Below are 15,521 nucleotides of genomic sequence, written 5' to 3'. Positions count from 1 at the left end.
ACGCCACACAGAAAGTTTCAGTTGTGAAAAAGAGTTTGTATTTGTAATGAAGCGTTCTGATCCCTTTACTTCTGACCACTTGTTTTGTAAAGTTTAGGGGGGACAGAGAACTTTTGGCAACAGGGCTGCACCTCATCAGGTTGTGCTGAGAAAAGCAGTGGTACAGTAGAAGGATGTAAGAAAAGTGTTATCAGCTGTCCCAGTGTCTTCATTTCAGTAGCAACTTGCATAGGGGATTTATGCTTCTGGGCCATAGGCTGGTTCTATGTTCTAACAGAGAAAAGAAAGTGGGGAACCAAACATTTAAAGCAAAATCAAGCCTCAGAAAACGTGGAAGGTGAGCTTTCGTGTGGAGGGGCCCATGCGCTGCTGACGGTTACCTTTGTAAAACGGCCTCCCGGTCAGGACATCCCCTCTGTTCGCAAAGCCGGGCCCTCGCGGGCACAGGGTCTCGTACTCCTTGGTGCCAGGTTTGGGGCACTCCTCACACTCTGTGCCCCAAGCTGCCCCGACCGCACAGCAGCAGGCGTCCATGCGGAACTTCCCAGGCACAGGATGGATGCATTCGTCCTCATCCCACTTCAAGTAACACTGCTCCATGCGGATATCTACAGGGAGGGGGAACCACAGACTGAGGTTAAGCTGTCAAGAGTCACTGAACATTCACATACTGATCACCTGCTTAGTCCCTCCCTGGCAGGACTGGTATCAATTCTATCAGAGCAGCTTATCTCTTTTGTTTGCAGAACATTTCCCATTTGCCTATACAAGTCTTTTCCTGAAACTATCTTACATCCACAGCCACAGTGAATTACTGTAGCAAAATTGAAATAGTGACAAAATGTATTTAACCAAGGTATAAGGATGAAGAAAATCCAATACATCCTCTTAGAATGTTACAAAGGTATCATTTGCAGTGATATTACCACTAAAAATTTATTTTAGTAACTGAAAATCAATGATATAAATTCATACATAGCATCATTTAGTTACTGAAGGCAATTTGATTTCATTAGTTATTTGATCATACTGTTGCTGCTGTTCAGTAGCTCGGTTGTATCAAACTATGCAACCCCATGGACTGCAGCACACCAGGCCTCCCTATCTCTCACCATCTCCCAGAGCTTGCTCAAACTCATGTCCACTGAGTCAGTGATGCCATCCAACCATCTTGTCCTCTGTCGTCCCCTTCCCCTCCTGCCCTCAATAGTTCCCGGCATCAGGACCTTTTCTAATGAGTCAGCACCTTGCATCAGGTGGCCAAAGTATTGGAGCTTCAGCTTCAGCATCAGTCCTTCCAATGAATATTCAGGACGGATTCTCTTTAGGATTGACCCATTGATTCTCCCTGCAGTCCAAGGGACTCTCAAGAGTCTTCTCCAACATCACAGATCAAAAGCTTCGATTCTTTGGTGCTCAGCTTTCCTTATGGTCCAACTCTCACATCCATACATGACTACTGGAAAAACCAAAGCTTTGACTAAATGGACACTTGTTGGCAAAGCGATGTCTCTGCTTTTTAATATGCTATCTAAGTTTGTCACAGCTTCTCTTTCAAGGAGTAAGCGTCTTTTAATTTCATGGTTGCAGTTACCAACTGCAGTGATTTTGCAGCCCAAGAAAATAGCCTGTCACTGTTTCCATTGTTTCCCTATCTATACGTCATGAAGTGATAGGACCGGATGCCATGATCTCAGTTTTTGAATGTTGAGTTTTAAGCCATACTGGTACTACTATATTGTCATCTTCAAAAGGTACTTTACTTTTTTCTAAACTTTGGAGATAATTTAAAATTTCAAAAATAACTTTTTTTTATTATTGGACTTTGAATATTTCTAAACAATTCCATATGATTTTACAGTCATACTTTGTATCAAATTTAAATATGCTGTCAAAAATTAACTTAAAATAAAATCTGTGTTATTATAATAACTAAACTGTATGATATTGCAAACTTTTTACTTACTGCTAATTTTAAAAACAACATATTAAAAAGCAGAGACATTACTTTGTCAACAAAGATCCATTTAGTCAAGGTTATGGCTTTTCCAGTGGTCATGTATGGATATGAGAGCTGGACTATAAAGAAAGCTGAGCGCCGAAGAATTGATGCTCTTGAACTTTGGTGTTGGAGAAGACCCTTGAGAGTCCCTTGGACTGCAAGGAGATTCAACCAGTCCATCTTAAAGGCGATCAGTCCTGGATGTTCATTGGAAGGACTGATGTTGAAGATGAAACTCTAATACTTTGGCCACCTCATGCGAAGAGCTGACTCATTGGAAAAGACCCTGATGCTGGGAAAGATCGAGGGCAGGAGGAGAAGGGGACAACGGAGGATGAGACGGTTGGATGGCATCATCGACTTGATGGGCATGGGTTTGGGTGGACTACGGGAGTAGGTGATGGACAGGGAGGCCTGGCATGCTGAGGTTCACGGGGTCGCAAAGAGTTAGACACGACTGAGTGACTGAAGTGAACTGAATTCTAAAAATCTTCTTTTAAAATACTTTAAAGATCTTCAAATATAATAATTTAAAAATATTTACTATATAGCTTTCTGAATATTTTTAAATATATAATTATTTGAACACTTATTTAATTTATAATTTTAAAATACCTACTTAAAGACCTTGAAGATCTTGGATTATAATACTACCATTGATCACAATTTGTCTACAAACTCAATTTCAAATATGAGCCTATGTAAAGCTATTTTACAAACTAAAAAGTTATTGTTTCATAACACATTGGGAAAAAATTCCTTAGGTAAATAAAAAATTGTTCAGAGACAACATAGAATTATTAGAAGTTTCTTTTTCAATCATAAAGCTTAACTTTAGTCAAGGATGACACTGATAAATAAAGTCAACTAGGTATTTCTATAATACAATGTTGATAGAGTTGCTTTATTTACAATCTTTTAAAAAATGGAGCATTAAGAAAATTTTAAATTCTGAAGACGGTAAAGGAAGGGACAGGATCAGTCGGTGTTTGCACACAGAAGCCACATAACTTTGCCACGACTTTCCCCACTGTCTTGTCTAGAAGCATAGCTGCAAGGGACTGGTGAATGTTAACTTCAAATACGAGTCTCCAATTTTTCTTCTATGTTTAACATGTAAGTTCTCTTATTATGTTGACTCAGTATAAAAGATTAAACAGAAATAAAACATCTGATTAAAAAACTTAAAAATTTTTTTTGTGCGCGTAAGTTTTTTTTTTTTAAATACACCAGGCTCACAGAAGTCACTCAGGAGTGAGCAGCTCACTGGATGTGTGCTGCATGTGCGCTCAGTCACTCAGTCAGGTGGGACTCTCTGTGACCCCAGGGACTGTATCCCACCAGGCTCCTCTGCCCATGGAATTTTCTAGGCAAGAATACTAGAGCGGGTCGCCATTGCCTCCTCAGGGGATTTTCCTGACCCAAGAATTGAACCCACATCTCCTTTATTGCCTGCACTGGCAGGTGGATTCTTTACCATTTGAGCCATCTGGCAAGGCCAGGTGTGTGAAAGTAGAAACTTGTAAATATATTGGTATTTGTACACCCATGCTCATAGATGCCTTATTCACAACAGCCAAAAGGTAGATGCCACCCAAGTATCCATTGATAGCTAAGCAGACAAAAAAAGTGTGGTACATACATACAATGGAACACCACTCAGTCTGAGAAAGTAGAGAAATACTGATACATGCTACAACATGGATGGACTCTGGAGACACCACACAAGTGAAACAAGCTAGACACAGAAGGACAAACATCATCTGATTCCTTTCATATGAGGCATTTAGAGCTGTCAAGTCCACAGAGACAGAAAGCAGAAGTATAGATACCAGGGGCTGGGAGAGGGGATAAATGGAAGTTAGTATTTAATAGGTTCAGAGTTTTCAGTTGGGGAAGAGGAATTTTGGAGATTAATTTCTGAGCAGTATCAATTTTCTGTATTACACAGAAACCATTTCATTGAAAAGTGAAAGTGAAAGTCGCTCAGTCATGTTAGACTCTTTGCGACCCCATGGACTACCCATGGAATTCTCTAGGCCAGAATACTGGAGTGGGTAGCCCTTCCCTTCTGCAGGGTACCTTCCCAACCCAGGAATTGAACTGGGGTCTCCTGCATTGCAGGCAGATTCTTAACCAATGGAGCTATCGAGGAAGCCCAAATTCATCTATTTGAAAAATATTCTCTAGTGAGTTCCTCCAAAATACTTCATTTAAAGCAAGTTTTCCAGCTACCAACCTAATAGATTTGGTCAGGCCACCCCAAAATAAGAAAATGTATGCTTGGTTCATGAATCTTACCCAAACACACACGGCCAGTTCCATCCAATGTAAGGCCTTCAGGGCACTCACAATGAAAAGATCCTTTGCTGTTGATGCAGCGTCCATTTGGGCAAACGCCAGGAAACACCTCACACTCATTAACGTCTGCAGGGAAATGAAGCAAGCAGAGGAATAAAGATGTCACGGATAGAAAAAGCAGGTGTAATCTTACTTCCTGTATAGCATATTCATTCTGCAATAATGTGGATTATTACCTCAGTTAAGCAGATACATTTCACAACGAAGCTACCGGGTCTCCTGGGTACCAGCTGTGAAAACTACCACAGCCTTGCTCGTCCATAAAACACAGCCAAGACAAGCTCTTTGCCAGCTGCTCTATGCCTTAAAGGCGAGGGATGAAAATTTACCCCAGTGCATAAAGAGGAGAAGTGGGAAACTCAAAGCTGTTTCCTAAGAGTATTATTCTAAAACATTTGTTGACAATATAAGAGTATTTTTATTAAAATTCCAAGGTTTTTGAGAATGATAACTATCTCCAAAGTATGGGAGAGAATGTCAATTTTAAATACTTTCCTAAAGATTCAAGATGTTTTCAAAAACCTACTCACCTTCACAAGTAACACCTTTTATCCTGGCAAACCCTCTTGGGCAAGCTGTATCTGTGAGAATGAAGGACACATTTTTTTCCACATTACAAAAGAAAATACAACTGTCCTAAGCACAACAAACAGAATAATGGAATCAAAACTGAACTAAACAAAAACCACAATCCGGGTTTCAGAGGCAAAGGACTCCAGCTGCCTTTGTTCAATTCAGTGGAGCTGTGGTAACTCTCATCAGTTTTGACCCATATTTGAGATTCTCATAATTTTCCCTACAATTCCTTTTTTTTAATTTTCATGCTGTCAACTGAATCATAAGTAAACAAAAGATTTAAAGGAAGAAGAGATCATTTTCTACTGGGACACACGCAAACAAGAATACTGGAGGATACGGACAGTCATCCAGCCGCTAAATTCTAGTTGACTTCCTTCCTTGTCTAAAATATTCAGAAGGTCTGCTTATAGTAAGAGGATAAACCCAACACATATTTCAAGAAGTGAATACACTTTACCAGAAAAGATACCATATTAGGGAGGGTAATGATCTTACGGTCTTCCTCATTAGGTAAATATATAGAGAAAGAGGTGCTCAGCTGAGGAGGAAGCCCAGAATCCCCCTGGGCAGGCTCCTACCTAGCTCACAGCGCTCGCAGGGGCTGCCCCAGGCGGCCCCGAGCGTGGCGCAGCATTCGGACTTAAGAGTAGCTCCGTTGATGTTCACCTCACAGCGGTTGTCCTGGATGTTGAGCCAACAGGTCCCTTTCAGGCTGTCTGAAAAGGAATAGCAAACAGTGGGGAGTTCTCATCTCTGAAGAAAATATAACCCAGTTCTATACACCAGAAACATTATCTGATACTATTAAACACCAAAACAGTTATCTTCAAAACTTTCATATATCCTAGACACATGTACATGCATTTAAATGCATATTACATACATGTAAAGTTCACATGATATGGGAATTAATACAATTATATATCTGGGTATTCTAGGAGCAGCTGCTACTGCCCAAGACTTCATACTGGGATTTGCAAATAACAGCCCATGACTGTTATAAGATCGTTACTCGTACGAAAAATACTGGTTAGATTTATTCTTTATGGCAAATACTTTGATATTTAAGATTTTATCCAATGGCACTCTGCAAATAATCTCCTTCTCTCCCAATTCCCTACCAAATAAACCACACACAATGGTTCTTCTATTACAGAGAAAACTTCTGTACAGTTTTTCTCTGACTGAAGATAATCATTTGATGAATAATTTGAAAGAAATAAATCTTAAAGTTAGAAAAGAAAATAAAACCTCTAAAATCACCATTAAGACCCACCATGGATATATTTGATGTATTTTCTTTCAGGATTTTTTCTATGGTATGTATGTACAGTTTTATCTCTAGTTCAAAACGTAATACATATTAATGATAAACTATTTGAAGAAATAGCAGAGAAAATTAAAAAACTACCTATAATGCTACCATCCAGATGCAACTACTCCTAACTTTTTAGACTATGTTTCCACACCAAATTTAAGTTCCTCCTTAAATGATGGTTTAAAAAAAAAAAAAAGATTTTGAAGCAGAGAAAAGGAATCCCAAGTTAACAAACCAAGTATTAACTGGGTAAAATAAGTCCTGTGATGATTTCCTTGCAGTACTGTGGATCTCAGTTTCGAGTGTGTAACATTACCAAGTTTCTTACTAAAATGCAGATTCATAAGACTCCAGGCACGTGGCCTAGGAGACAGCATGTGAAAAGCTCTGAGATGGTCTCTCTGCAGGTTATCAGTAAAATGATTGAACAAAAAGCTTAATAGCATATTACAGTCATAGACTTGGAAAACAATAAAGTAAAAACATATTCCTACAGCATTTACTTTATTTAAAACTCATTTAATAATAAGGACAAATAAGGTTTTACAATAAAAACAATATAACCAGAAACACAGGAGGATTCTTTACCATATGAGCTAGAGAAGCCCAAGAATACTGGAGTGGATTCCTTCTCTAGGGGATCTTCCCGACCAAGTAATCAAATCTCAAGGGTAAAACAAAGGAAACACCTCTGTCCTTGACTGAATATAAAAGCGATGGGGCAAGGATGCGGAGAAGAGATGGGTAGTCTGTTTGCTTTTTTCTATTTTGAGATTTAATTTGGATAATAACTGCACAAATCAAAGAGATTTGCTCATGTGCATTTGTATCAGCTATCAAATTATAAGTTTTTCATAGGTTTAAACCAGCAAATTCCACAGCATAGAGGAAACAGAGATGATAGTTTAAGGCTACTGTGTATTTAAATGGTCTTTTAAGAAGTGGGTTATTACTGATTTATCATCTTGACTGTAGTCATTTTAAGATATACTGTGATAAATATTTACTAATATTTACTGAGGCAGCAACAAGCACTATTAAAGGCTTTCCACATGTTAGTTTATTTACCCGTTAAAACAACCCTATAAGATATAGACAACTTGCAGATGAGAAAAGTGAGGCACAGGGGTCAACTAATTTACCAGAAGAAGGTCACCCAGCCAGGAGAGGGTCAGCATCAAGATTCAGGCTTGCACTGTATGATTTTAGAGGTCTCATTCCGCAACACAGTGCTTCTTTAGACTGGTATTGTATCAACACTGAAAACTCACAAAATCAATAGACATACATACACACCCAATCCATCTCTCCTTGTTGCTTTTTCTTGTGTGTGTGTGTGTAGGTACATATGTAACTACACACACATGCAGTCACAATATAGATGTAGTTATATAGTCAGAGGTTGGTTAAGCTCTCCAAAAAAATAAAGCAGGGTAAGCAGATAAGCTAGAGGCTATAGGAATAGTCAATAATAATAATAATAATAATGGTGGCTTGGCTTGGGGGTTGTTGAAATTGATGGTGAGAAGGGGTTGAAATATGGAAAAACTTTGAGTACAATCAACAGGATTTAGATGGATTCAACCTGCTGCTTGAGAGAAAGGCATCAAGAATGACTCTAATTATAAAAATAGAGTTACAATTTGTCAAGACAGAACTGCTTCTAGGAGACCCAGATTTAAGCTTAAAGACAGAAATTTGGTCTCAGACATGCTGTTTGATATGCCAATTAGACACCCCAGTGGAGATACCATGCAGATAATCAGAAAGACAAGTCTGAAACTGGTGGAGAGATTAAGGCTAGAGAGAGAACTAACTGTGAGAGTTAATGTAGAGGCCATCTAAGCATGCATGTAAAACAGAGAAGCAAAAATATCCCAGGACCCCAGGACTGACCTGTGAGACATTTCCAATTGGATAGCAGGAGAAAATGAAAGATTTAACAAAGGAAACTGAGGAAAGAGGCCAGGAAAGTGAAAGGAGAAAAAGAGAATGCCAAAAGGAAAAACTTGAGAGGGGATGAGTGGTGAACTGTGTTAAATACTGCTAATAGACTAAGATGAGGGACAAGAACTGACCATTGGATTTTACAACAGAGAGGTCACTGCCCCTGTTGTGTCTATGAAATGTGAGGACAGAACTCAGATCTAAGCCAAAGATGAGGGAAATGGTATGGATTATGCAGAGCCATCAGATGGAAGCAGTGTAATGCAGGAAAAATTAATCAAATATATTGTTCTGTTATATTTCATCACTTCAATCAGAAAATAACAGTCTCTTCAAGCAGTCTATAGAACAGCTGAAGACTAGTTTATGTTTACGAAGCTTGCAGAATATGTTCTAAATCCTGAAATATTCTTTGTACCTACAGACTTAATTTTGGGGATCTCCAAAATCACTGCAGATGGTGATTATAGCCACGAAATTAAAAGACACTTACTCCTTGGAAGGAAAATTATGACCAACCTAGATAACATATTAAAAAGCAGAGACATTACATTGCCAACAAAGGCCCATCTAGTCAAGGCTATGGTTTTTCCAGAGGTCATGGATGGATGTGAGAGTTGGACTGTGAAGAAAGCTGAGCACCGAAAAATTGATGCTTTTGAACTGTGGTGTTGGAGGAGACTCTTGAGAGTCCCTTGGACTGCAAGGAGATCCAACCAGTCCATCCTAAAGGAGATCAGTCCTGGGTGTTCACTGGAAGGATTGACACTGAAGCTGAAACTCCAATCCTTTGGCCACCTCATGCGAAGAGTTGACTCATTGGAAAAGACCCTGATGCTGGGAGGGATTGGGGGCAGGAGGAGAAGGAGACGACAGAGGATGAGATGGTTGGATGGCATCACCGACTCAATGGACATGAGTTTGAGTAAAACCCGGGAGTTGGTGATGGACAGGGAGGCCTGTCATGCTGCGATTCACGGGGTCGCAAAGAGTTGGATACGACTGAGTGACTGAACTGAACTGAACTGAATTCATTTATATTCTGATTAATTTTAAATTTGTAATCACATCAGGGGATTTTTATTCAGTTCTAAATATAGAGATTTAGTTCCTACCAAGGGGCAATTTGCAGGCTAAACTCCGATTAAAGCCATTTGACAGTCTTATGTAAAAAGTACATTCATAATATTTTTTATGTATATTTTACTATTTAGTTTATTTTTAAAACTTGAATTTTTAATGAAAAAAGCAGATAAAATGAAGTCTAAAATGTAAACATTAAGTAAATTTCTCTCAGAGCAGTTTTTGGCTGAGATGCTCAAATCTTATCACAACGAATGAACACACATAACACACTGGCTTAGAAAAATACTGTGGGGTTTAGGTGTCCAACATAATAACTTGGAAATAAAATGTCTTTGTTTTTTTAAATTAATAATTAACTATAAGAGTAAGAGGCCAAAATCCTAGAAGTGTTTATGTTGAAGCAAAAACTCTAAGGTATCTTTGATGCCCAAGTGGCATACAGATTTAGGTTTCTGAGACATTAATTGACTAATGCTGAGTTTATTTCCTTTGCATAATAAAATGATTCTATCTCAGTTGGAAACTGTGGCTTAGCAAAAATATTTCTGCCTTACCAGATCCAATCCATATGCCCTCCCCCCACCCCCAACCAGGAATTCTGTGAGAAAAAAAGTAATGCCCTAGGCAGATGGCAGTCTATTTTCTAGTATGCAGAGTGGAGCAAGGCTCAAATTTCACCAGCTGTACCTCATTGGGAAATTGAGTGCTCGAATTTCCAAAGGGAAGGTTTTCATTGAAACTTTGGACTTCGTCATTTCTCCTTCCTGTGACAAACAGGTACTCTAAGTATCCAGCTAAATACTGTTAGCATCAGATATAATATGGAAAATACTACTGTCTTTGGCAAATACTAAACTGAAAATTCATATTGAATAGATAACAAACAAAAACTGCCAATTTATTTGACACTATGTAAAACTGTAACACCTCCCTAACTATTTGGAAATATATATTTAGTTCACTTTGAGATCCCACGGACAGAGCAGCCTGGAAGGTTATAGTCCATAGGGTCTCAAGGGTTGAACCCGACCTAGCAACTGAACCACCACCAAAAGTGGATACTAGGTAAAAATGTGAAGTATGTATATCTAGTCAGTGTAGCCTTAGACACTAGAAGCAGGAAAGAACTGCTGAGATCGTTTTTTTCTCTTACATAAGCCGAAGAGTTGCTTATAGTAACATTATAATAGACCTGACTATTTCATTTTATTTATGTCCTACTGCCTTTATCAATGGAGATGGAAATGGCAACCCACTCCAGTACTCTTGCCTGGAGAATCCCATAGATGGAGGAGCCTGGTAGGCTACATACAATCCTACGGGGTCGCAGAGTCGGACACAATGGAAGTGAATGAGCATGCACGCCCGCCTTTATCAAGAACTGACCTTCTATGTTTTGAGATACATTGAAACATGTTAGTTCTGGGGTTTTCAAATCTTTCTCTCTTAGAGATTTTCCAAAGCAAGAATTCTTTGGCATTCATAAAGTTATGATTGATAGAAGAAATTAAAAAAAAATCCAACAAATTCTATTTGTTTAAAGTTTCAACTCCTCAAGTTCTTGTCCTGTTAACTAAGTCCAAATGCGATCACATTTGTGTTTACCATTGAAGGTTGTTTATAAAAAGTATGCAGTAAGGATTTGATTGTATTGCTGCCTAAGGCATTCCTGGGGAATGAATATAAATATGTGTGTGGTATGGAAACGCTTATAACTTATGGTGTAATATATATATACACTTACACAAAAGGAACGCTTCCTAGAATCTAACAAAATTTAAGAGTCTGTCTAGTTTATACTATCATGTCTTACTCCTACCTGGATAACAAGAGAAAACAACTGAAGTAACTCCTGAATTATTAGCTTCCTGTGATCATGTACTGTTTAAGTCTTGGCGTCTCTGCTTATCTTTGGAGTGAAACGGAAACACCAGCACCACGCACAGATCTTACCAATACAGATCAATCCTGTCGAGCTGAGTTTGCTGCCAGGAGAACATTCACAATTGAAAGATCCAAGGTTGTTCCTGCAGGCCCCATTGACACATGGGTTGCTTTCACATTCATTTATATCTACAATCCAGAAGGAAAAGATTCTGTTAGAGTTGCCATGTGTTTCTGGAAAATATTATTCCAACAAGCCATGCTATGCCAGAACGTCTGGTAAACTTGGCTCTTGTAATTTTAATATGGATCTATGAGGCATAAAGTGAATGGGGAATGGAGACGTGCATTTTACAGTGTGGATACACATGTGCACAGCTGGGGGACTCAGCGGGACTACAGGAATCAGCCTGTTTTGAAAGGGTTCAGTATCTTTACTGTTTCACTACAACTTTACATAAATTGGATTAATTTTCTCTGGTAATGAGATATAATTTTCCTGTGGGAAATTCGATCTGACTCCAGGAAAGCAACATATTCCCAGGTGCAATGTGTGCTGCGCCCGAAGGTGACTGTTTCCTTCATTGCTGATTCCACGAGGTTTTGGAAGAATTTAAAAAGCCTATAGTAGAGACAACACATCGCAATCCTGGCTTTAATTCCAAACTCCTGGATACAAATCAGGAAATAAGGGATGAAACTTTAACACCAGGTGTAGCCTTCTCTTCTAGCTCTTATTATCCACCTTCCTGTTCACATTTCCATGCTTGGTTTGAGACATTTCAAAAAGTATTTATTTATTTGGTTGCTTTGGGTCTTATCTGCAGTTCATGGACTTAGATGCTTTGTTGCATGTGAGAACTTAGTTCCCTCAGTGGGGATGGAACTCACATCCCCTGCATTGCAAGGCAATAGATTCTTAACCACTGGACCACCAGGGAAGTCCTGGGGTGAGACATTTTAAAGCACAACTGATTGTGCTAAAATAAAAAAAAAGGAAAAATAAACTTTTAATTGTATTAAATAGATTTTTACTATCATTGATTTGAGTCTGAAGTCAAATTGCATATCATAATCTAAACAATTCCTGTTGATGGTCAGAAGTATGACAGAATTAGAGTAAGACTATATTCTCAAGTAGTGACTAAACAGGATGTTAAACCAATAAAATTAAGTAGTTTAACTCAAGTTAATTAAAAATAAATATAAGATTTAGCTAAACTACTAAAAACAACATCAAAGACTGACTTTCAGTATAAATTAAACAATTTAAGGAAAAGATACTCAGATTTCTTTCTATAACTGGTTAATTATCTGAAACAGGTCAACATACTTTAAGACACCCTTTTGTTGAACGCTATAGTTTCTGAATTCACCACAGTATTTATTTATTTTTCCTAAACACCTCTTTAAATTAAACAGTAATATTATATTGAGGAAAACATGCAAATAACTAGAAGATCATAACATTTACTCTTGAACATCTCAAGTCAAATATAAACTAAATTGGTTCTGAAAAGGAAGAGCTCACTGCTGATTTTCAAGTCTGTAGACTTGAAATGCAAACTTAAAAATCCATGTGGAAAAAAAAAAAAAAATCCATGTGGAAAACAGTTATGTTTCCTCTTTGCTATTTCAAAACTACTAAATAAATACCCAGGTATTTAATGGATTCTTGAAATAGAAATTGTTTTTAAGAAATATATGGCATTTTTCTTTCAGGTCCTTTGTAGCAAGAAAGCCTCTTAAAAATACAATAACAGGTTTTGTAAATACAGCACAGATTTGGAATAAAAACATCTACTCCAGAGTACTAAATTAAAAAAAAAAAAAAACCCACAAAGTAAAAAACAAATCAGATAGCCAAAAAAGAAGCAGATACCTAATCTGAAGACAGACTATATATCACCTATTAATTTCATCTGTTAAGAACCTCCCCCCCAAAGAAAAATGTCAATATCATCAATGTGCAAAATCCCTACTTTATATTAAGCAATTATGAACTCAAAAGCTATAAACACATGCAATGACAGCTACAGATATCAACTGTTTAATTTTTCTTTAAATACATTGTTTTTATGTTATAAATGTCATGGAACCAGGAACTGAAACAGTTCACTGTACATTCCTGGAAATAAACTTCAAAGCACATCTGGTTTACATTTAACTAGTTATGTCACTGGAAACACAATCTAAACCGCAGTGCTTGCTGTAAAAATTTTAACTTAGACTCTCAGGGCTCAAACAAAAAAAGTAAAATAAATTTTTGTAACTTCGGTTTGAAATATCAGAGAAACTTGATTACTGCTTTTTAATACATACTTAAAAAGACTGTTGAAAATATGAAGACAAGTAAAATTAGTGCATATAGCAAATACATAGAGAGAAAGCTAGAAGTGACAATGAATTGGCTAATGACTCCCTGCCTAGTCTTTGGAAATTAGTTTAGAAAGAATGGCATGCAGAGAACTGCTTCAGGCACACAAATTTATTGTGTGAGTGCAAGGCTGGAAATAAGGAGGACACCCAAGGGAAAAAGACTTCCATGGCCTTCAGGTCTACTTCTTTTTTGCAAAACACTTAACAAAATGCAAATAACTTAATAGTGGGAAGAAAGTACAGAAATAACACTTACCTGGTTGAGTTTTTCACAATAAATAATTTTTATTTCCACCAATGTCATAAGGCTAGAACCCAAATATTTCTCTATCATTTCTCTTCTATTTATATAACATGAACTTCTTTCTTATGAATGACAGATATAAAACATCTTTCATGTTAAAGAAAAGGCTAGCTTATCAGGAACAATTATTCTTTGGCAAAATAAGTAAAGACCACACTTTTAAACCATCACTGCTCCTTGATTTGGTATTACTATGCATTAATATTTATGTAATCATCTAATGTCATACTGGGGCTACCCTGGTAGCTCAGCTGGTGAAGAATCCACCTGCAATGCAGGAGACCCCAGTTTGATTCCTGGGTTGGGAAAATCCCTGGAGAAGGGATAGGCTACCCACTCCAGTATTCTTGGGCTTCCCTGGTAGCTCAGATGGTGAAGAATCTGCCTGTAGAGTGGGAGACCTGGGTTTGATCCCTGGTTTAGGAAGATTCCCCTGGAGGAGGGCATGACAACCCACTCCAGTATTCTTACTTGGAAAATCACCATGGATAGAGAAGCCTGCAAGGCTACAGTCCACGGGGTCACAAAGAGTCAGACACAACTGAGCGATTAAACACAGTAATATCATACTATTAAACACCATGCTTCACTTTTTCACCTAAGTAGGTGAATCCCTTTTATTTATGCTTTGATATTTCACCTCTTAGTATGCTTCAACTTCATCTTACTTGTCAAAATGGAAGCAATATGCTATAAATATTGACAACCTGGTATTCAAACCAAACTGACCAAACTGAGTCAGACACCATCCATGTAGCTCCCTGTTCTGTCTCCCTCACAATGGCACAAAAGGGTACTGTCATTGTGGACAGGGAAACCAGTTCTAATAATCATCAGCTTCTCAGTTAAATGAAGATGATATCCTAAGTTATTATTGCTTTCAGAGCTTCCTGACATTTAACAATAGATAACTCCAATAGGCAATAGATAAAACTGAAAAAGGGCAGAGGGAAGGAGGTGTAGAAAGTCAGGAATAAAAACAAAAGGAAACACAATTGTTGAAATCCCTTCTCCTCCCCTCCCAAAAAACTCACAGAGTAAACTCATGGCTTGGAATATTTTTTCTTTTACAAAATGCATTTCTCATGGCAATTCTGAAGGATAAAAGGTGTTGAGGGGCGGGGGCTCATGTTCAGTCACGTCCTACTCTTTGCAACCCTTTGGATTGCAGCCCACCAGGCCCCCCTGTCCATAGGATTTTTAGGCTAAAGTACTGGAGTGGCTTGCCACTTCCTACTCCGGGGGATCTTCCTGACCCAGGAATAGAACCCGTATTTCCCGTGTCTGTTGTATTACAGGCAGATTCTTTACCACTAAGCCATCGGAGAAGCCCAAGGAAAGTGGGTATGGGAGCTAAAAGATAAAAACTCTGGATGCATACACTTGGGAAGCTTGCACTAATGAAAAAAGATACTGAGAGAAAAAAAATACTAGCAGATGTCTCTGTTCATCTATGGATAAGACGAATGAATCTTTAAGTACTTTAGTCAGGAATGGAAAGTATGCTTCTCTTTGAGGAGCTCCTGAAAAAGGTGTGGACAGGAGGGGAACTCAACAGTTATGAGAACTAAGTTTAGAAAAACTGCATTTTATACTGAGGTTTTCATTTCTCTTTCCTTTTTTTTCTCTCTTCAGGCTAATTACTGCTTTTCACTGGTCCC

General features: G+C 38.1%; 1 protein-coding gene across 1 annotated transcript in view; it reads right to left on the bottom strand.

Annotated features, from left to right (window-relative positions):
* Positions 1 to 15,521, bottom strand: part of FBN2 (fibrillin 2) — a 218,876-nt gene that overhangs the window by 67,044 nt on the left and 136,311 nt on the right. The window contains exons 20-24 of the mRNA XM_065934320.1: positions 11,247 to 11,366; positions 5,521 to 5,658; positions 4,894 to 4,944; positions 4,304 to 4,429; positions 381 to 608 (exon numbers count right to left, since the gene is read on the bottom strand). Of these exons, the coding sequence (XP_065790392.1) occupies positions 381 to 608; positions 4,304 to 4,429; positions 4,894 to 4,944; positions 5,521 to 5,658; positions 11,247 to 11,366 (663 nt within the window). The remainder of the gene's footprint in view (positions 1 to 380; positions 609 to 4,303; positions 4,430 to 4,893; positions 4,945 to 5,520; positions 5,659 to 11,246; positions 11,367 to 15,521) is intronic.

This window comes from Muntiacus reevesi, chromosome 1 (assembly GCF_963930625.1).
Source record: "Muntiacus reevesi chromosome 1, mMunRee1.1, whole genome shotgun sequence".
In the NCBI taxonomy this organism is placed as follows: Eukaryota; Metazoa; Chordata; class Mammalia; order Artiodactyla; family Cervidae; genus Muntiacus; species Muntiacus reevesi.
This window is presented reverse-complemented; position numbering and strand designations above follow the sequence as displayed.